This window comes from Neofelis nebulosa, chromosome 15 (assembly GCF_028018385.1).
Source record: "Neofelis nebulosa isolate mNeoNeb1 chromosome 15, mNeoNeb1.pri, whole genome shotgun sequence".
Taxonomy (NCBI): Eukaryota; Metazoa; Chordata; class Mammalia; order Carnivora; family Felidae; genus Neofelis; species Neofelis nebulosa.
Window position 1 is genome coordinate 23476155 of NC_080796.1, and position 21286 is coordinate 23497440.

At 50.3% G+C, this 21286-nt stretch overlaps 1 protein-coding gene and 1 long non-coding RNA gene across 5 annotated transcripts in view; one reads left to right on the forward strand and one right to left on the reverse strand.

Annotated features, from left to right (window-relative positions):
• The window catches only part of TNN (tenascin N), a 65964-nt gene that overhangs the window by 3054 nt on the left and 41624 nt on the right, over positions 1 to 21286 (forward strand). For all 4 annotated transcript variants that reach the window (XM_058700395.1, XM_058700397.1, XM_058700394.1 and 1 more), the window contains exons 2-6: positions 6340 to 6780; positions 8287 to 8661; positions 9218 to 9481; positions 13067 to 13252; positions 14500 to 14589. In XM_058700395.1, coding sequence (XP_058556378.1) covers positions 6375 to 6780; positions 8287 to 8661; positions 9218 to 9481; positions 13067 to 13252; positions 14500 to 14589 — 1321 coding nt within the window. In that variant the 5' untranslated portion in view covers positions 6340 to 6374. The remainder of the gene's footprint in view (positions 1 to 6339; positions 6781 to 8286; positions 8662 to 9217; positions 9482 to 13066; positions 13253 to 14499; positions 14590 to 21286) is intronic.
• Positions 4711 to 8378, reverse strand: LOC131495450 (uncharacterized). The gene is made up of 2 exons (XR_009253951.1): positions 8270 to 8378; positions 4711 to 7650 (listed from the first exon to the last, which is right to left on the reverse strand). It is a non-coding gene; the product is annotated as an uncharacterized LOC131495450 (long non-coding RNA).

The window sequence follows — 21286 nt, forward strand, 5'->3', positions numbered from 1 at the left end:
ATTGGCTGCCACTGTCTTCGTTGTAAGTCGTATATTTTATTTCCGACCAGGATGTGTGTGCTTCTTTGGAGAAAATGAGGTAACATGGAGACCATCAGCCTTAGGATAGGAGAGGACCATCTGGGACTAGGGTCCATCCTTCTCCTCTGGCCAAGCCTTGGTTGACATCTGCCCCTACAGACAGAAGTCTTGGTCTGCTTTGTGTTTCTTGGGAAGGAAGTTCTCCAGAATTTCATGAGAAGTGATCATGATTTAACCTCCTTGTGGGGGGGAAAACGAATTGTTCTTCTAGGAGATCATCCTTGGCACTGCTCAGAGGGAGTGCAGGCATAGGATTTAGTTACTGGGCAGTTCATTTTGAAATGAGCACCTGGTAAGCCCTGAGTCTCGTCTCGTCTCTTCTCTTCTCTTTTTTTCTTTCTTTCTTTCTTTCTTTCTTTCTTTCTTTCTTTCTTTCTTTCTTTCTTTCTTTCTTTCTCTTTCTTTTTTCTTTCTTCTTTTCTTTTCTTTCTTTCTTTTTTTCTTTCTTCTTTTCTTTTCTTTCTCTTTCTTTCTTTCTCTTTCTTTCTCTTTCCCTTTCTTTCTTTCTTTCTTTCTTTCTTTCTTTCTTTCTTTCTTTCTTTCTAGCATAAGAAACCCTCTCTTAAATATGATAGGCAAGAGGACATTGGTTTATTTTTCACATTTGGTATTCTTCTCACTGGATTTTTTTGAGGGGCAGGCAGTACATATAGCAGAAAGATGAAGAACATGGGGAGAGTGGACAGACCTGGTGTTTGATCTCAGCTCTGCTGCTTATTAGCTCTGTGCCCTTGGGCAAGCTAGTTAACCTCTCTGAACATGTGTTACAAAGAATGGTATCAACTGACTCCCAGGATTTTGAGGACTAAGTGAGAATAATATTCATAAAGTACTTGGCAGTCACCACCGTCTAATAAACCCATACACAAAAAACCTAGGGGTGGATTACTACTTGATACACAAAATATTACCTTCGTCAGGATTGTGCTGAAAATACAGAGGGAATCAACACATTCATGGTCACTACCATGCCTGAGATTTACAAGGATATCCGGCTGAGGAACTCACATATAGATTTTGGAGCTTTCTGTGTTTGGTTGGAAATTGAAGTCACAAGGGTGGATGTGGCCATCAAGAGAGAATGAATAGAGCACAGATGTAGAGCCCTGTGACATCAGTGTGTCTTTCAGGGCAGAACCAGGACTGTCCATCCAGCTGATGGTAGCAGCACACTCCTTAAAGAGCCTTTCTCGAAAAAGCAATGCCAGGCAGCATTTGTCTTGAGTCTTAATATGTCTCTGCCTGCCACTTCCCCACACCCCTCCCACCCCTTCTGCAGCCAGAATTAAAGACGAGATTGGAGTCAATGAGACTGATTCTTGTGGACACCTGGTTTCCCGTGGTTTCCTGCAGGCACATTCCACGCATGTAAACCCCCTTTATCTCAGACATTCCTACAGCATTTACCAAATGATTCCTCAACAGAAAAATCATCCCCATTCGGAAACTTATCCTGCATTTTCCTTGGTGACATTTGCTGCCCTGTCCGCCCCCTCCCCACACTGACGGAGCTCTGTCTGTGGTTGGCTGTGCATGCTAGCAGCCTTGGTGAGGTCATCCCTTCCTTCTGTTCTTACACAAGGCAAGTCTCTCCTGCCACGTGCTGGAAGGAAAGACAGCAGGCTTCTCCTCTCGCTCATTACACTTGACAGAAGTGCTAGGTCGCAGATCCCTCCCTCCCATCTTCTTTCCAACAATCACCCTGCCCAGGGAAATCTGAGCTCAACTGGGGGAATCCAAGAGGCTGCAATTAGCGAGGACATCTTGTTACAAGCGACAGGCGGCAGAAGGACGGGAGACACGGAGGGCTCATACGAGGGCTTCTGGGGTTTCTCATATTCCAGGCTTCCCAAAACAAACACAGTGAGACTGGGCTTTGCACAGCCTTGCTGCGGTTTATGGCAAGAGTCTGTAGCTGTTTTGCATTCGTGCAGAACTTCTTCAAAAACCCATCTGCGCTCCATTTGCGTCTCAGAAAATAGTGAGCCATGGGGTGGGGGAGGGGTTTGGATGGCAGGAGTGGGCAGAGAAGTCTCAGTCTGCTTTTCTAGCTCCACTGTTGCCTGGGAAGGGGATCTGGGACAGCGAAAACTCCATTCAAAGAAGTTGCTTTGAGATCAATGTGTGTGGTTATTGGGGGTGACAGAGGTGCTCAGGGCTTAAGCTCAGTTAGTGGACACTGTGTAGACCGGTTTGAATCTGCAGCCTTGCACTTCTGCTGCATAATCAAGGGCACATTGCTTGATGTCCCTGAGCCTCGGTCCCCATTTCGGGGAGTGAACACACAGCTATGCGTGTAACTGTGCTACCATTGGGTTGAATTTTTGAAGATAGCAATTGGGGAACATCTTTTTTGAGTTTTTGCTTATTTATTGAGAGAGAGAGAGAGAGAGAGAGAGAGTGAGCGAGCATGAGCAGGGGAGGAGCAGAGAGAGAGGGAGAGACAGAAAGAATCCCAGCAGGCTCTGTGTTGCCAGTGCAGAGCCCAATGTGGGGCTCGAACTCACAAACTGAGAGATCTCGACCTGAACCGAAACCAAGAATCTGATGCTTAACTGAGCCACCCAGGCACCCCTTGAAATATTATTTTTATCCAATACCTGCCTTCCGACTTGCTCTCCTGGCCCTCCTCACCCCCCCACCCCATCCTCTGATAAAAATCTCAAGCAGATTCCAGAGCTTTTCTGGTTACTTTTGGTATTGGAAGAAAACCCTTTTGTGAAGGGCAGGTCCGTCCAATATGAGAGCTTCGATCTCCTATCCAGGCCACATGTTTTCTTTTCACCCAGCTTGGGCCTGAGTCCACAGACACACCAGGGGGCAGGTGGTGAGCCTGGTGGCTTCCTTCCTCCACTGCCTCCCCCAACTTGCTGGGCTGTTCTGGCTTCTCCAGGTCACCAGCAGGGAGGGGAGTCAGAGAGAAGGGAAAAGGGATTTTTACCTAGAGCCATCGTAGCTCCTTCCCATGCCCTTGTGGCAGCTGCTCCCTGTGCTGGCTCCATCAGCTCCCTCTTGTGCGACTCTGTCCTGGGTTTTTTAGACAATCTTCATTCTACCTCCTGGGAACCTCCTCCTGTGGTTTGTCCGCTGGGGAAGCATACTCCTGCTGAGCCAGGGGGCTGCCCCTCAGCTCTGACCCCATAGTAAGTTGCATAGATTTACACAGGACTATGACCTACGGCAGGACTTAACATAGTCTTGTCTCCCCAAAGTCTGGGGTGCAGGTCTCTCCCACCGTAGCCTCCCTCCAATCTCTGCTATGCAGGCTGTTCTAGGCAACCCCCCACCTCTGAATTCCTCTGGGCAAGGGGCAGGCGCTGGTCTTTTTGCCCTCTACCTCCTATTCAGACCAACCTGCCTGCAGAAGAGCTCCAATAGAATGTCTCTCTTTAAAATGTGTGGGCACTGGGGTGTCTGGGTGGCTCAGCTGGTAAAGCATCTGACTTCTGCTAAGATCATGATCTCACGGTTTGTGAGTTTGAGCCCCGCGCCGGGCTCTGTGCTGACAGCTCAGAGCCTGGAGCCTGCTTCGGATTCTGTGTCTCCTGCTCTCTCTGCCCCTCACCCGTGCACACCCTCTCTCTCTCTCAAAAATAAACATAAAAAATTAAAAAAAAATGTGTGGGCACTTACCACCCACTGTCCAAATCCCACGCCAACAAGAAATGTCCCACTGACCATTATGTCTGCAGGGTGTTGAGTCCAGTTCCTGGGACATAGTAAGTGCTCAGAAAAGGTGAGCTACGATGATTATGATTAGCAATAATGCATGCTTTGGATTATAGGAAAAGCCAAGAAGGAGTGAGGGGGGCTAAGGGGTGATATGAAGAAGAACTCTCCTTTGGGGCTGCTCTGTTTAGTTCAGAGTGGTAGCACGTCCCTTGGGCCCAACACACAGGGTGTCAGGCCAAAGGAGGGAATTGCATAGGGAAGGTACATCCTGAGCTCACGTGTTATTAGCATCAGAATGTTGTATTGACGTAGAGCAAGTGCAGGCTTGCAATCAGATGGACCTCGTGTTGAATCCCGACTGGGCCACTTACTAGTTGGACACCCCCCGGTAAGTGACTTTGCCTTTCACATCTGGCTCCTCACCCAGGGTAGGCAGACTGGCCCTGACCTTATTTAGCAGCTGTGGAGTTTAATTAGGATTAATGCACCTGGCCAATGCCTGGCACAAAGCAGCAACTTGACAAATAACATATAGTATTCTTGTAATGTTTTTATTGTCACTTCTAATAATAATGCTGCCAGGGACCTTCATCCTCCACTTCTTCATACTAAATAAATGAGGACTCTTAGAAAAGATGACTCATACAAAGTATGAGAATTTGGCTCAACGAGGCTTTCTTCCTTTTCTGACCAACAGAGTTACCTGCCCAGGTCAACTCTTTTGATGGTTGACTCTGACTACTGATAGGGAAAAGAGGCAGGATCAGATGAGGGCCTGTGGGGGACTTCCGGAGGCTCGCGACGTTCTAGGTCTTAAGCTGGGTGGTGGTTCCCTGGCTGTTGCCTTTGTAACAATTCACTAAAAATGACACCATTTTTGTTGCATGCTCTTTTCAGGATAGATATCACCCTTCACGATAGAAAAGATGAGAAAGAAAAGGAAGTCATACTCAGTAGTTGATTAAAACCCAAACCTCATTTACTGAGCACTTACCGTGTGCTTGGCATGGCGCGAAGTGCTCTCCACATACGATGCGGGAAGCAGGTGTTATCATTCCCACTTTACCAGAGGATGATGGTTAACAGGAGGATAAGGAGCCTTCGCGAGGCTACACACCTAGGACCTGATTTGTTTTTCCAGCACATTGTCACTGCCTCTTATAATGGGGAGGGGGAGCCTGGGCTTGACTGGGACATCACCTCCAGGAAAGGACAAGGCTTCCTGACTTCAGTCTCGATACAAACGCTTACGAGTCATGAGTTGGTCACAGAAGCCCATCGGCCAGAGGCAGCCCTGCAGCTCGGTTTCTAGCAAAGGTTTTGTGACAGCCCAGCTGAGAGGTGTTCTGGTGAGTGAGTGCCCCTGAGCGAATGTGAAGCACTGGCTAGGTCTCCTGTGTCTGTCCAGCCTCGGTCTGATAGTGGTCAAGAACGTGCCATCCTGGATAGGAGCTAGAGACAGGGGTCCTTCTGCACACTCATGGAGGAAGGCTCACACCTCCTGGGGGCCAAACTAGAGGCGAAACCTAATTGCCTGCTCCTGCCAGGGTGGCCTGGCCTGACTGACAAACCAGGCCACTGAGCATGGATTTGAGGGTGACTGAACCCCTTGGCTTGGGTGGCTCTTTGCTCTTGCCTTGGGAGGGCTCCGGGAGGGACCAGCCTTGGGTCCTGTCCTTAAGAGGCTGACAGCCTCATGGGGAGACAAACTGCATACAAGAGTAACTGTAACACAAGGTAGACCGTGAAGAGACTCACAGAGGAGCCAATACATTTCTCTGAATGCTCAGCAGGAGAGCTAGTAGTTTCCAGCTGGAGTGAGATGGGGGGGGGGGGGCATGAGAGAAGGCTTCATGGAAGAATTATTTGTATTAGAAGCTCTCATCTTTTGCTGGCTCGCAGGCAGAGGTGGTGAGCAGGACCCTGGCCTGGGGTCCGAGGACAGGCTCTGCCCTTCCTGGCTGTGGCACCTGGGACAACTTGCTCAGTCCCTTGAACCTTGGTTTCCTCACGTGTGCAAAGCAGCGTGACAAAGTGGGGATGAGCATGGTCTCTGGATTCAAATTCGGCCATCTTGGCTGTTTGCCTGTGGGCAAGTCACTTTAGGGAGCTGAGTCTCAGTTTCTGTATCTGCAAAATGGGGTAGTAATAGTATATTCTGCGAAGCATTGTTGTCAGGCTCGAATAAGGTAATCAACGCAGAACATTTAGGACAGCGCCTGGCACACAGCATGCTCTCTAGGTGCGGCTGTTCTGTAGGTGGTGTTAATGGGGAGGGAATTACTCGGTGTGTGGTTTAGATCAGGGATGGGGAGATCAAAGCCTGGTCGCAATTGTTTTCCTTGTCACTATCCGTCAGGTGAGTATTGAGTTAGAGGTGAAGAGGAGAGTCTCCCAGGGAGTGAACGGTGTAAGCAAAGACAGGAAGCAGGAGAAAGAACACAAAATTTAGTTTGGATCCTCAGGAGATATAGGATGTAGTTCTGCTGGGTTCTCAGCTTCCTGTGGACTCTTCGAATCTACTATGAAGGGCAATTTCCACCAGCAAATCTTCATGGCTTTCGTTTGCATCTTTTCTGGATACAGGTCTCCGAGAGGATCTGCTTCCTGTCTCCCCAAGGATGGGTCTCCGGGGGATGTTCTGCTTCCCCCTGGGGCTCCTCTTTGGCTCTGTGCTTTTGGTGGCCTCAGCCCCGGCCACCCTCGAGCCTCAGGGCTGCAGGGACAAGGAGCCACAGGTTACTGTCAGCCACACCTACAAGATTGATGTGCCCAAGTCTGCTCTGGTCCAGGTCGAGACTGACCCCCAGCCCCTTAGTGACGATGGGGCCTCACTCCTGGCCTCAGGGGAGGCCGAGGAACAGAACATCATCTTCAGGCACAACATCCGCCTGCAGACGCCACAGAAGGACTGTGAGCTGGCAGGCAGCGTCCAAGCCCTCCTGGCCCGAGTGAAGAAGCTGGAGGAAGAGATGGCGGAGGTGAAGGAGCGGTGTGATGTTCAGCGCTGCTGCCGAGGAGTTGCCGGTGAGCTTTTACCATCTGGTATTCATTCAACAAACAACTAACGGGCGCCTTCCACATGCCAGGTGTCCTGTGGGAGTCTGGTGTGCTCCCACCTCCCTCTGGGTTTTCTAAGGGTGGAGTGGGCGTCTCATCTTCGACACTAGCTCCAGGAAGCATCTGCGAGCCTCAGTAGAGAGGGACCAGCAACTCTTTGTAGAAAAAATCTTTAACGTTTATTCATTTCTGAGAGACAGAGTGTGAGTGGGGGAGGGGCAGAGAGAGAGGGAGACCCAGCATCCGAAGCAGGCTCCAGGCTCCGAGCTGCCAGCACAGAGCCCGACGAGGGGCTTGAACCCACGAACTGTGAGATTATGACCCGAGCCAAAGTCGCTCCCTTAACCAACTGAGCTACCCAGGTGCTGAGGGACCGGCAACCCTGAAAGGGAGTCTGGACTCCTGAGTTTACACTTCTGGGTGCTGTTTGACCTGTGGATCCAATCTCTACTGGAAGGGGAAGCAGTGGGAAAGACAGGAAGGACAGTCAGCCTTGGAGCTAGACAGGACTGGGTACAGATGGGTTTCGCTGCTTTTTAGTTGTGTGACTCTGGGTCAGTTCCTGAAGTTTTCTAAACTGCCCAGTTAGGAAAACTCTATCCACTAGTCTAGTTCTGAGGACTCTAGATGCCGTACATAAGTTCCCTGGCCCATAGCTGATAATTACGAAAGCTGATCCGAGTATCCAGTGGTATGTTGGCGTACCTGTTCATGCTGGAGGAAGTGCTACCGTTGAGAGCACCTCCTGTGTACCAGACACAGAAGTAGGCACCAGGGACACTGCCGTGAATGAAACAGCACGGGATTGCCGCCGAGGAGCTTGCACGTCCAAAGTTTCTAGGAAGAAGAGAGGGTGTTCTGAGAAGCAGGAGCCGGGCTGTTGAAGGGCCAGGGCCTCCAACTGCCTCTTGCTGCCTGGGGTCAGAGAGGGGAGCCTGGGTGATCCCTTCTCCTGCCCCTCACCCCCCTAGTGAGACGCGGCCGGTTTGTAGCTTCTGGAGGCCCCCTTTGCCAGGATTCAGTTTGGGCTCATCTCCCAAGGACCCGGCCTTGCTAGGTCCAGCAACCTCCAGCCAAGACAAGATGAGCTTCTGCGCTGGTGCGAGGACGCCCAAGCTGGGGACGTGAACGCGCCCCGATTCTTAAACGTTCTAAGTAATTACTGCCGTTTAGAGCAGAGGGAACCCGAATTCACCTGAGCACTTGGATGAGAAGGGGAGGGGAAGGGGACTTCCCGTGGCTTTGGGGCATAAAAGGAGGGCACAGTTGGTGAATGTCACAGGTCAGAGTCCGGCCGGTCGGGGGGGGGGAGAGGGGGCGGAAAGGGCGGACCCCAGTCTTCTGCAGGGGCCCTGCCCTCCTTCAAAGACAGTGCCCAGGGCCCACCAGCCCGCTCTCACCGGAGCTCCAGGGAAGGGAGAGGCCCGCTCGCCGGCCCGCACCCCCTCCAGCCTACCTTCCTCTCGCCTGCAGGTGCCAACGGCCACTGCAGCGGCCACGGGACCTTCTCCCCCGAGACCTGCGGCTGCCGCTGCGAGCAGGGCTGGGAGGGCGCCGCATGCGAGCGGCCCGCCTGCCCCGGGGCGTGCAGCGGCCACGGGCGCTGCGTGGACGGCCGCTGCGAGTGCGACGCGCCCTACGTGGGCATCGACTGCGCCTACCCCGCCTGCCCCGAGAACTGCAGCGGCCATGGCGTGTGCGTGCGCGGCGCGTGCCGGTGCCACGAGGACTTCACGTCCGAGGACTGCAGCGAGCGCCGCTGCCCCGGCGACTGCAGCGGCCACGGCTTCTGCGACACGGGCGAGTGTTACTGCGAGGAGGGCTTCAGCGGACCGGACTGTGCCCAGGGTGAGAGCGCCGACGCCCGACTCTCTCCTTTCCCTGCTGGGGGCCGGCACCCTCAGACCCTGTTACACTTGGTGCTCATGGGCGGGGGGGTGGGGGGGGTGGGGGGGGGTGGGGACTCGACATCCAGCCCACGCACGCCAGAGCCCCCAGAGAGCTTATTAAACACAGATTGCTGGCTCGGCCTGCGTGTCTGATTCTGCGGGCCTGGGGTGGGGCCCTGGGGTGGGCATTCATTAATAAGTTCTAGGTTGCGGGACCACTGATCTTATGTGATCTAATGGTGCTGTGTGTGTGTGTGTGTGTGTGTGTGTGTGTGTGTCTGTCTGTGTGTGTCTGCCGATGACCGGATCAGGGTGAACTCCCCCTCATGTAACTTCCGGCGGGTGTGTGGGGAGGGGTGTCCAGAGGGGTGCTCAGCACGGCTTCTTTGTGCTCTCATGCCTGCCACCACGGTGTTCAGTGTATAGTAGGTGCTCAGTGAATACACACTGGCTATGCATTCCCCCTCCCCTCGCTTGCTTCACCCTCTGCACACCTGTTCCTGTTCTGCATACAGTGGTGGCCCCCCAGGGCCTGCAGCTGCTCAAGAGCACGGAGGATTCCCTGCTGGTGAGCTGGGAGCCGGCCAGCGAGGTGGACCACTACCTCCTCAGCTACTACCCCCTGGGAGAGGAGCTCTCTGGGAAGCAGATCCAAGTGCCGAAGGAGCAGCACAGCTATGAGATCCTTGGTTTGCTGCCTGGCACCAAGTACATGGTTACCCTGCGCAACGTGAAGAAGGAGGTTTCCAGCCGCCCACAGCATCTGCTTGCCACCACGGGTGAGGAAGCGGCCAGGTTTCCCAGGAAAGGCCTCATTTTAAATGCTTTCTTCCATCGTCCCTGCAAATACCCTTCAACTACTCAGAACATTGCCCTGATTTGGGGTTGAAAAGCGTAGCTGCTGCAATCCTAGTTTCTGGAGAAAAATCTCAGTTCTTGCTCCCCTCTCTCTGCTCCTCCAAGTCAGTGATAGAGCCTGCTGGGTTGGGGCTCAAGGGCACTTCTCTGCCCCCCTGAGAATAGTAAGGTCTGATTGCCCTGCACCACACACAAGCAGCCAAGGAGCACATCTGCACACCCAAGCCCTCGTTGAGCCTTTGAAGCCATTCAGCAAGTTCAAGCTGGGATGGGTGAAGATTTGCTGAAGCCCCCTGCATCAGATTTATCTTAGCAGGAAAGAGAGAGAACAAACAGTGTAATTGAAGACAGCTAGCGAAGAGGCTTGGGTAGGATTTGGCTGGCGAAACACTATAGGCCTGGCATCAGTGAGGATCGCCTCATTCTGAAGGGTCAGGGATGGAGGTTGGTACTGGAACCCAAAAAGAGCTGTGGGAGAGGGCTGCCTGAGGAGGTGCTTTGGGTAGAGATGCAGGCAGTCCACCTGGAGGGAAGGAGAAGGAAGGGAGGGAGGGAAGGGGAGGAGAACAGTTGCCTGAACTCTCTATCCTGCCCTCTGATCTCCTGGTGACTCACTGGCTGAACTTAACTAGAATCCAGAGGGCAAGAGAATCTGACTAACACAATTCATAGAGGTCATAATCTGGGAGACAGGAGGATAGAGGATGGATCTGGAGGGACAGAGGTTCCAGCACACCACCTAATGTTACCACAGTGTTTGGAAGGACAGACATCACTGCTTACTATTTAGAATTTCTTGTTTTCTTGTGAAAGTTCTTAGATCTTCAAGGACTTGGAGAAACCTATTATTTGAGTGAGTCTGATCCATATATGCACTCATTATGTTTTACTGAACATCTACTATGTACCAGGCATAGTGTTTTGGATGCTAATAAAAATCATCTGCCTCCACCCTTTGCTAAACTCCTGGGGAAAGATCCAGGAAGACCTGGATGGATGGGGTTTGGGGCGCATGTCTCTGCAGAAACATTTCAGTTGCCTATCCTGTTTGGCGGTGGAGATAGGGATGACTCTGTGTTGGAAAAGGCCATGAAGGACCTGTCCTCCTGGGTGCACAATTTGCAATTGCTTTTGTCATCCCCCCTCCAGCCATAGACCCCTTGGAACACTTCTGGAGTTGAGCACGTTGGGTTTATTGACTGTTGGGGGTGGGACAGCTCACTGCAGGGGCTGTGAGCATCTCTGTAAGAGCTTTAGAAAGGACTGGGATACAATTGGGACTTGTATTTAGGTGATTTGGGGGAAGTCAAAGCCAGCAGGGGTTTGTTTTGGCTTGCATGCTGTCGGGAAGGGGAGTTAATTCTATGGTAACTTAGTGAACTTTATCTAGAAAGAACAGACTAGAGGGAGGCTAAAACCATCATCAATAAAGATGGGGCGCCTGGGTGGCGCCGTCGGTTAAGCGTCCGACTTCAGCCAGGTCACGATCTCGCGGTCCGTGAGTTCGAGCCCCGCGTCGGGCTCTGGGCTGATGGCTCGGAGCCTGGAGCCTGTTTCCGATTCTGTGTCTCCCTCTCTCTCTGCCCCTCCCCCTCTGTCTCTCTCTGTCCAAAAATAAATAAAAAACGTTGAAAAAAAAAATTTAAAAAAAAAAAAAAAGAAAGGGTAGTCACTCATATCAGGAGAGAGAATATTTAGTCGTTTTTGTGGTTTGGACCATTGTTCACATTTTTGTCTGTGTTCAGACACGATCACAGAATGGTCCTGTTTTGTCTTGATCTGTCATGGCCACACAGTGGCTTGTCTGATGTTGATGTTCTGTGCAACCATTTATGTTCAATGGGAGCACACCCAAGCCAACCCAGTGAGAACCAGGCCAGCCCCCCACTGTTGGGCTGCTTTTCTCTTTCTCCCGTTTTTGTCTGTGGCTGCCTCCGCCTTCAGACAGGCCAGTGCCCCAAGCTTCCCAATGAAGAGGAGAGACATCTGTTCTCAAAGTCTTAGTAACCCCTCTTGGCTTCTGTTCTAGGGACTTGTAAAATCTTGTAACTGCGAAGCTTGTCTTTCTGTCTAATCTGATTCATGTTAAACCCATTCTTATTTGCTCCTCAGGGGAGCCTCAGTCCGAGAGATACTTATCCCCAAAATAATCTTGAATATTTTCATTAAGTCTCCGCTTTTTCATTTGTGAGCTGAGTAGGACCCTTCTGTGATTCTTGAGTCACTTCCATTACTCACGTCTTGACCTGTTCCCTCAAGGAATTCCCACCTTCGAAGGAAGAGCCTGGAGGCTGGCGGGTAGAAGCCAGTAGGTGGGAAGAAATTCTTCAGAGAAAAGGTTCTGTGAGCTTCTTTGTTCATAACAGTGAAACAGGAACATTCAGAGCTGAGGGACCTTGAGAACACCATGTTCACCCCCTTCCTGATGCACAGATTCTCTGTCCCATGTCCTCGACAAGTGGTCAGTAGGCCTAGGTGGGAGCACCACCAAGGTGGTGAAGGTGGGCATGTGACCGAGGAGAAGGGCAAGGCTGGGGAGTCTAGGGGCTTGTCTTCCCTGTTCCAGACTTCAGGTCAGACCACATCTACCTGGGATACGGCCTTTGGAATGCAAAGTGCTCCCAGAGAATGGGTCCCCTCCCCAGCCACCACTCAAAAATTCTTCCCTTGGAGCCACACCAGGAATCCATTCTTTTGTATTCATCATTATAATTCCATTTTTTTCTTAGGGGAGGGGGGAAACATTGAGCCATTAATACTTTCTGTGAACAAATGGGCCCAATAACTCTCCTTTGCAAGCTGGACAGGTTGGGCAGCTGAGGGCGCCAGGTCTAAACTGTGGTAGAAAGTGCAAGAAGGATCCTCAGAAGGACCAAGTTAAAGTTCACCAAACTACTATATAGTTTGGCTTAGCGTTAGTCCCCATAGGAGAATCTGAGAGGTGAGGAAGGAGCTATAATTTGGGAGACAGAGGACGAGAAAATTTTAAAATTTCAAACGCGTTTCCCACACTTTACATGGGAGGGCCTGAGTGCCTCATGCTGGGGTGCAGTCTTTGAGGGACCCTTCTGTAATTCTTGAGTCACTTCTGCTAAAGGGTGTGTTTCATTCAGAGCAGTCTGCCCCCAGGGCCTGGTGGTTTGGATGACTGGTTGGATCCGGGATCTGGAGGTTCTGGAGGTTTGGATGGCTGGTTGGAGAGGTGTGGCCCAGGACTTGGCCCACAGCAGCTTGGGCAGGGGGGCAGCCTGGCATCTGATGGGAAGGGATGGGAGACAGGAGGCTTTCCCAGAAGATAGTCTTCCCTCCATGGATAATGTGAGGACCAATAGTTTATTTGCTACTTTGGTAGTCTTGAGACACCTGTTAAGGACTGTGTCCTGGGCTGAAGCACTTTCTCAACGTGTCAAGAAAGGGCACTGACCTGGTAGCCAATGGCCTGTTACAGACCTGCTGGACCTCTGCTCTTCACTGCTTTCTCCTGCCTTCCTTGACCCCTGCCCTAGATCCGGCTGTGCTTGGCACCGCGTGGGTGACAGAGGAGACTGAGAGCTCCCTGGATGTGGAGTGGGAGAACCCCCCGACCGAGGTGGACTACTACAAGCTTCAGTATGGCCCTCTGACAGGGCAGGAGGTGGCTGAGGTCACCGTGCCCAGGAGCGGTGACCCCAAGAGCCGATATGACATCACTGGTAAGAGCCAACCCTGGGCATGTGAGATGTTCGCCATGGATGCCAAGGTGGGGACAGTGTGCACAGAGGGTCCTGGGGCCCTAGGAATCACTTGAACTCTGACCCTGGAAACTACGAGATGTGAGCCCATTCTGTAGGCCTGCAGACTGTGCTCCAGCATCCCAGAGCTGACTGGAATCTCAGAGCACCTGGTCAACAGATCATAGGCCCAATGTGCTCTTGAAAACTGCCTGTGTCTCAGGGTGGATATAGTGGCACAGATGTTCCTTTTGGAAGAGCTCTGTGTGTGTGTGTGTGTGTGTGTGTGTGTGTGTGTGTGTGAGAGAGAGAGAGAGAGAGAGAGAGAGAGAGAGAGAGATAGAATGAGAGAGAGAGACTGGGTTGTTTGGCATGTTGCATGGGGAGTCATACTGGGAGGCCTGGGTGGGGATGTCCTCCCAACTGACCAAGTGAATCTGCTGAGTGCTGAAAATCTGATGGTTGCTAAGGAAATGGGACCTGCAGGGCTGGATCATGTTTTGTGGCTCCTGAAGCTTATAGAATTCTCAGGGCTCTCTTTAGGGAAAATAATACACAATCATGAATACCCGTGTGAATACCCTTGGAAGTGGCCTATGCAGGGGAGGGGGCCCTGAGGCTTCTTAGCGCTGTGGTTCAGTTCTCCTCCGGGGCCTCCTTCTGCTGTCCGCTCTGTGAGTTGCATCTTGAAAGGACATCTTTGAGGTTCCCAGCATTTGTAGAGCGGAGAACAGTGGGTGTGTATCACACGTGCCACTATTTGTCTGCACTTTGCCCCAGTCTGGATATCGGTGCCGGTGCCGTGAACAACAGTCATTCAGATTTGCTGCTACAGAGAAATAACAAGCAACAACAACAGCAAAAGGCAGAGCAAAGAAGAAAATAATGGAATACAATGAGGCTAATTAGAAAAGAAACTTTTGAGGGAAAAGGATTGCTGGGGGCAGAAAAACACTCGGGCTGTAAATAAAACTGGGAGATCTGTGCTTGGTGGCCCAAGGAAGGAGCTCCATCAGGCCCTCATCCGCTCTGGCCCCCTGCTCCCCCATAAGCCTTTCGACGACGCCTCGTACCCTACTGGTCCTGCCGCCCTTTCTCTGCCTTAGATTAGCCTTCAGGTGAGGAGCATAGCCCCTCAGCTCCCTCACAAGAGAGACCCTGGGGGAGAGCAGGGCTGGGGGCGAGGTTCTGGAGCCGGAACTCATCGCTCACTGGCTGCTTGTTTGCAGGTCTACAGCCCGGAACAGAGTATAGGATCACTGTCATCCCCATGAAAGGAGAACTGGAGGGCAAGCCGATTCTCCTGAATGGCCGCACAGGTAGGAGCTATTTGGAGGCACTGTGAACATTTCTCAGGTTTTCTTCCTGATGTTTTTCTTGGCTGACTCCTCCCTGGATAAAAACCCTGGGATGTAGAGAGAGTCTCTTTGTGTACTGACATCTATTTTGTGGGGCAGGGGAAGGGAAGTAAACACTTCTATTTGAAATGTTTCTTACTGTTGAAAATCTCCCCCAGGATCTTGGAGTCCAGGGGAAAGGCCATTTCTGACGCCTTTCTGCTTATTTCATTAGCTTTAATCACTGGGTTATTTTATTCATTATCTTGGACTTAGACACACGACTCCGTATTACTGAAGAAAGTTGTTCTAAAATTTTTTTCTTGTCATTCCTGTGTTTTTTCCTGATGATCACACTCACGCACTCTGCTTTAAAATGTCGAAAGAAGGGCGCCTGGGTGGCTCAGTCGGTTAAGCGTCCGACTTCGGCTCAGGTCATGACCTCGCAGTTTGTGGGTTCAAGCCCTTCATCGGGCTCCGAGCCTGGATCCTGCTTCGGATTCTGTGTCTCCCTCTCTCTCTGTCCCTCCCCTGCTCTCTCTCTCTCTCTCAAAAATAAGCATTAAAAAATATTTTTAAAAATGTCAAAAGATGTTAAAGGCCCTCACATGGGAGTAGTGGTATATTTAGCATCTGTGGATCGAGATAACGGATAATGACAAACGTTATAAATCAGTAACAGACACTAAGTTTGTGATTTATTAATCATAAAAGAATTTGCAATCCTTGTAGTCATACATGCAAGATAGTCCACATAATTTTCAGTTTTTAGCTGATGCTTGAGTCCATATGAAATGGTGCGTTTCCTGCAAAGCTATGGTTCGAAGCCAGCCCACGTTGGGAACCGGTGAGCTGGAGTCTAATGCCACTTGGGGAAGGCTGATCCTTGAAGCTGGCCAAGAAGGGATTTTTGGATTCTGAGACTTCCCTGAAAAGTGTTTTAGTTGTTTTCAGTGCAGTCCTGGCAGGAGCTGGTCGGGCTGGTGAGATGGTGCAAGAATTGAGTTCGCTATTTCGGTTGCCTAACAGATTGCATATCAGTAGTGTGAAAGTTCTAGCCGGCCAGTTGTGAAGGAGAAGATAGAACCTAATTTATGAACTACACAGTACAGACTGTGGAGCTGGCCCGAATGGTGGACTCGTGGAAAACTTGTAGGGGCTGGGAAATGGCAAGGAGGTCCTTGTTTCCAGGGGCTTTCTCATCAGCTCTGAATTACTTGAGAGCCCACGATGCATCAGGCATTATACTAACAATTACTTCTGGAAAATTGTCTCATTTAGTTCTCCCTGTGGCCATGTGGTAGGTCCTATTATTGTTTCTAAGTCACATATGAAAAACCACAAGAACTGAGAAGCTAAGTGTAGGATCGCCCAGCCAAGAAATGACAGAGCTGGGATTTGAACCCAGGATGGGTTCCTCTTGGGTGGACACAAAACTAAAGGGCATCCCACTTTCACCTTTTCACCCATTGTTTCTGGTTAATCCTTATACTTTTTACCTCCTAACTAGAAAACTTTCTGTGACTCCTCATTGCCTTAGGATAATGCAGAAACCCTTCTATCTTGGCCTCAAGGGACCCAACCAAACTGGGTTGTTGTTCTTACCACTTCTGAACGGGAAGCCTTCTTGCTGCTGGACTGTTCTTGGGGTTTCTTAACACAGAAAGCTTATCTCTACATCATGATGGGTTTGTTCATGTAGTTACCCCAGCCTAGGAAGCCCTCCACGGTTATCTCTAGCTATCCATTAATTCAGTGGGGAATTCAATTAATACAAGCCATCAGTTGATTCAACAAACACGAATTGCAGAGTAGAGCTGGGCACTAGAGACGTGGTCCCTTTAGATACTTCCACAGCTGGAAAGTCCTGGTCCTTGCCCTTCAGGGACTCATAGCAATAAGATCACTCATCCTTCCAGACCCAGCTCCAACCTTAGCCCCTCCACTGAGGCCTTGTAGGACCACATTAAATAGCAGCCATTTTTGCCTCTGAGTTTTTGGAGCATTTAATCACACATGGCCTTGAATTGATGGTTAACCTTTCAAGTATATTATCCCAACTAGAATGTGAACACTCAAGAAGTGTTTTTATTGTCAATTATATTCTAAACGCAGGATGGGATATTTTATTGGATAGCAAATAAATGTGTGTCATGTGCCCCATGAACATAAAAAAAAAAAAAAGAGGCAATAATGTCTGAGGTCAGGAAACACTCTCAAACCTGGCTAGACTGTTCATTAATTTAAGGGGAAAAAAATGTTTTGCATTTCATGAGCTAGAAGAAGACCCTGGAATGTAAGAACAGCATAGCCGTGCGCAGGGAGGAAATGATACAGTTCAGGTATTTTCCATTTAACAAGTCACTCGGTGGAACTAATCCACGAAAGGGAAGGGGTCAATTGAAAATCCTCACCCTGTTAAGACACTCGGAGTGCACTGAAGCGTCTCCCACAAAGGCCAGGCTTCAGAAGCAGGTCAACATCAGAGTAGCAGACACCAGCCAGGCCAGCATCTTCAGCGGCGAGTGTCCCTGACTTCTCTGCCGGACCCTCCACAGCCACCTCACGTCACATGACAAGACGAGCAGGCCACTAACTGGGAGGCGATGCTGTCCCTTTGTCCTCAGTTTCTCCATCTGTCAAATGAAAGGTTAGACTAAATAAGTTTAAAGTCCCTCTTTTTCACATCATTATGAGTCTTAATAACTTCTCCGATGCATGCGTTTTGGAATGGTGGGTACGGAACAAAGGACTGCTTGCTTTGTTGTAATTTCACAAGCTGCCACGCGCAGTGGAACATACAGCCTGGCATATTTACGTGTTAACAGTTTTCTTCGAACTTTTCCCTTTGATGATGCTATGAAATAACAATTTTGCTTCACTGAGGATCTTGTTCACTTTTTGCTGCTTTCCAAACACACTGCTCTGTTTGAAATGGCCCAGCCCTAAAACTTGCCTTCTTAAATTCCTTCATGTTTCAAGATGAACTCCTGCCAACATTCAGAGCTCCTGCCTCACACAGCCACCCATGCACACCCGGTGGCTGAAAAATAATGATTTTTGTCATTTGAGTACCCACTGTTATTCTAGGTGCTGCAGGGCTTGATAAACATTACCTTTAGTCCTTATAATAGCATTGTAAACATTATTATTCCCATTTTACAGGCGAGAAAATGGAAGACTACAGAATTTAGGAGAGTCAGGGTGAACCAGTGAATGGCATTTGAACTTAGGTTTGCTTGAGGTCAAATCACCACCTTTCCAGAAGCAAAGCTAGAGGAGAGCAGGAAAAGGAATTCATCTGTGGCACATTCTCTACAAGTAATGCTTGTGGAATAATTTTATTGCCACAGTGAAGGCAGTAGGGGAGGCTTGAGAAAACAAGATCCTGGGACGCATGGCCACGGTAGTCGGGAGGAAAGCCTCACCTTCCAGGAACTCACTATCAAACTAGGGGCATAGGCCCTTTCCCCCATCTTTGCCCCCAAGCTCATATGCCCATAGATTTTAGATTCTGGCAGTGCCATTTTCCACTATGCCAAAGGGATGATTCAGAAGTAGCCATTGTGAATGGAAAAAGCTGTTCCTAATGCCTGTGGCCATGGGCTGGGCAGGGACACATGAGGTTGGTGTTCCAGCACAGACTGAGGACAGCCATGTCCTACCCAAACCGGTGGTGAATCTCATTATAAAGTGGAATAAACTTTCCTGCTGTGCCTAGAGCTCTTAATTAGCTGCTTCTGTATACTTAGTTTTGTAGATTAGATCTTCTGGAGTGGGGCTCCTCTTTATTCTAACACATGCAACTTAAAAGTCTGTCTACCAAGTCTCGTCTTAAATCTCTCTGACCTTGCACGACCCTGAGAAAGGTCCCATCAGGGCTGCTAGCATCCAGTAGGTGGGCAGGGAGTTGGGGGCTGGGTGGGAGAGCCAGTCTCCTCACTGAGGCTCCCACCATGACTCATCTATGACTCAGCCAGCGTCTGCAGCTGCTGGAGGACTTTGTTCCATGAAAAAACTGCTTATGATCCTCACATCCCTTCTTGGCAGAGAGGGAGGCTTTGGTACTGCTAAGCTGGAGCAGGAGTGTGGCCTCCCATCGGGGTCCCAACACCAGGGCTGTCCTCCTGCTTCTGTGTCATGGCATCTGGTTCCCATCCTTAGATTTATCATATAGAGGAGCAGCCCCATGAAGCCCCTCCTTCTGACTCAGGGTGTTGTTAGGGGATCGAGAGAAAGGGCAGAGTCCTGAGTTCGAGGCTGGCCAGTCTTCTTAGCTGGCTTCATGACCTTGGAGAAGTCACATCTCCTCTCTGGGCTACATCTCTGACTCTGGCACGGGAGGATTCTGCTTTTCTTTCCCACCTTCGTACTCTTCACAGTCAAGATGCGTTTCCTGGCTCTTCTCCACTCCTTGAGTGCCCCGGGACTGTTGAGGGAACCAGATGCACCAGGCTGGTTACACTCACATGGGCATGGTGGCTCTTGAGAGGGCTACGCACAAGGCAGCCCTGACCCCCCAAAGCATAGGCCTGTGTCCTGGGTCCTGCATCTCTGGGGCCAAGCACTGGTCTGGGGCAGGGAGGGGTGGTGGGAGGCACTGCTGGGACCTTGAGTTGTGCAGATGTGGGTCACTTTGGAGAGGATGAGGACCAGGGACTTTAAGAGGCAGGACTGTCAGGGTGTCCTAGCTCTTTTCCTCCATCCTCACTTTCCATTCTAAATGTCCCCATTCCTGAGTCAGTGCTAATGCCCGTTGCCGTGGGCTGGAGCAGGGACATGTGAGGTTGGTGTTTGAGCAGAGACTGAGCACGCCATGCCCTACCCCAAGTGGAATAAACTTTCCTGCTGAGCCTAGAGCTCTTAATTAGCTTCTTCTGTATACTCAGTTTTGTAGATTAGATCTTCTGGAGTGGGGCTCCCCATTTTTATTTTTATTTTTATTTTTTATTAAACTTTTTATGTTTATTTTTGAGAGAGAGAGCACAAGCAGGGGAGGGGCAGAGGGAGGGAGACACAGAATCCCAAGCAGGCTCCAGGCTCTGTGCTGTCAGCACAGAGCCCGACTTGGGGCTCGAACTCACAAACTGTGAGATCATGACCTGAGCTGAAGTCGGATGCCTAACTGACTAAGCCACCCAGGCAACCCCAAAGTGGGGCTCCCCGTTATTCTAACACATGCAAGTGAAAGGTCGACCTACCAAGATTTTCCCAGATGGAGGGGTCACCTTCGGAGGCTGTTTTCATTCCTTCCCTGTCATGTGCAGAATCATGCTTTGCACAGAAAAGGGGGACCAGGGTGGGGACCGAGTTCTCTCTCTTGTGCTCACTTTCCCTTGAGCATCCTCTTAGAACCTGCTCAAGTCTGCAGAGGCCCGGGACAAGACCCTGTCACTGTCTGCTCCTGACTTCACCGCCCTCTGCCGTGACGTCTGCCCAGCCAGTCTCCCAAGAGGAACCGTAGGAGACTGTTTCCAGCTGTCACTGCAAGCTCCAGTCCCCTGCTGTGTATGGATTCAGATGGCAGGAACCTTTCAGATCACACTTGATGCTATTTATTTATTGTGATTATTTCCATGAGAAAAGGCTGATGATAGTGCTGCTGAGACACAGTGGTATCAGGCAGGGTCTTCGGCAGATAGGAATGGTTCACAGCTGGGCTCTCCCACTTAAAGTGTCCAGGTGCAGATTCCTGGTCCCATTCTCCCCGCCCTCTCCTGAAAACCCTGCCCTCCCTCAGATCTGTCCATCTCTGTAAATGGTCACCCCATTCTACAAATCGCTCGGGTCTCAAATCAACATGGATGGATGGAAGGGTGGATTTGTATCCCACATTAGCCCCATCGGCAGATTCTGACAGGTTTACATTTGAAATCTCCCGAGTGCAGCCTTTCTCGTGACTTCATCCCTGCCACACTGGTTCACATTCCTGTCTTCTCTCGCACTGTTGGGACAGCCTCCCAGGTGACCTCTACTCTTGACCTACTATAGCCTGTACTCTCTCTGGCAGCCAGAGGGACCCTTTGATAATTTAGGTCAGATCATGCCATTCTTCTGTGCAAAACCCCCAGGGGCTTCTTACCTCATTCAGTGCAAAAGCCACAGTCATTATAGTGGCCTTGGACGCCATCCATGGTCCACTCGCCCCTTACCTCCCTGGACTCACCTCCAGCCACTCAGCTCCTCACTGACTCTGTCCTGTTGCTTTTCCCTGGCTATGTGGAGCAGGGCCTTTGGACTTGCTCCTTCTGTGTGGAATGAGGTGCCCAGACAGTACGTGCCTGCTGCCTCATTTCGTTTAGGTCTTTGTTCAAATGTTACCTTCCCAGTGAGATGGCTCTTTCCTGACCTCCCTGTCTAAACTCACAAACCGCTTTTGCTCGGCATCTTCTAACCCTATATCTTGCCTCATTGGGCTTCCTAATACTATCACATCTTGTTTATCGTCTGTCTCCTTGAGGAAAATGTAAGTTCCATAGCAGAGAGTCTTTATTCTGTTCATTGCTTAGACAGTTGGCCCTTAACATGGATTTGAACTGCACCAGTCCACTTATGTGCAGCTTTTTTTCAATAAATATACTGGAAAAGTTTTTTTGAGATTCGTGACACTTTGGAAAAACTCAGACAAAGTTTAGAAATATAGCCTAGAAATCCTGAAAAAATTAAGGGAAAGTAGGTA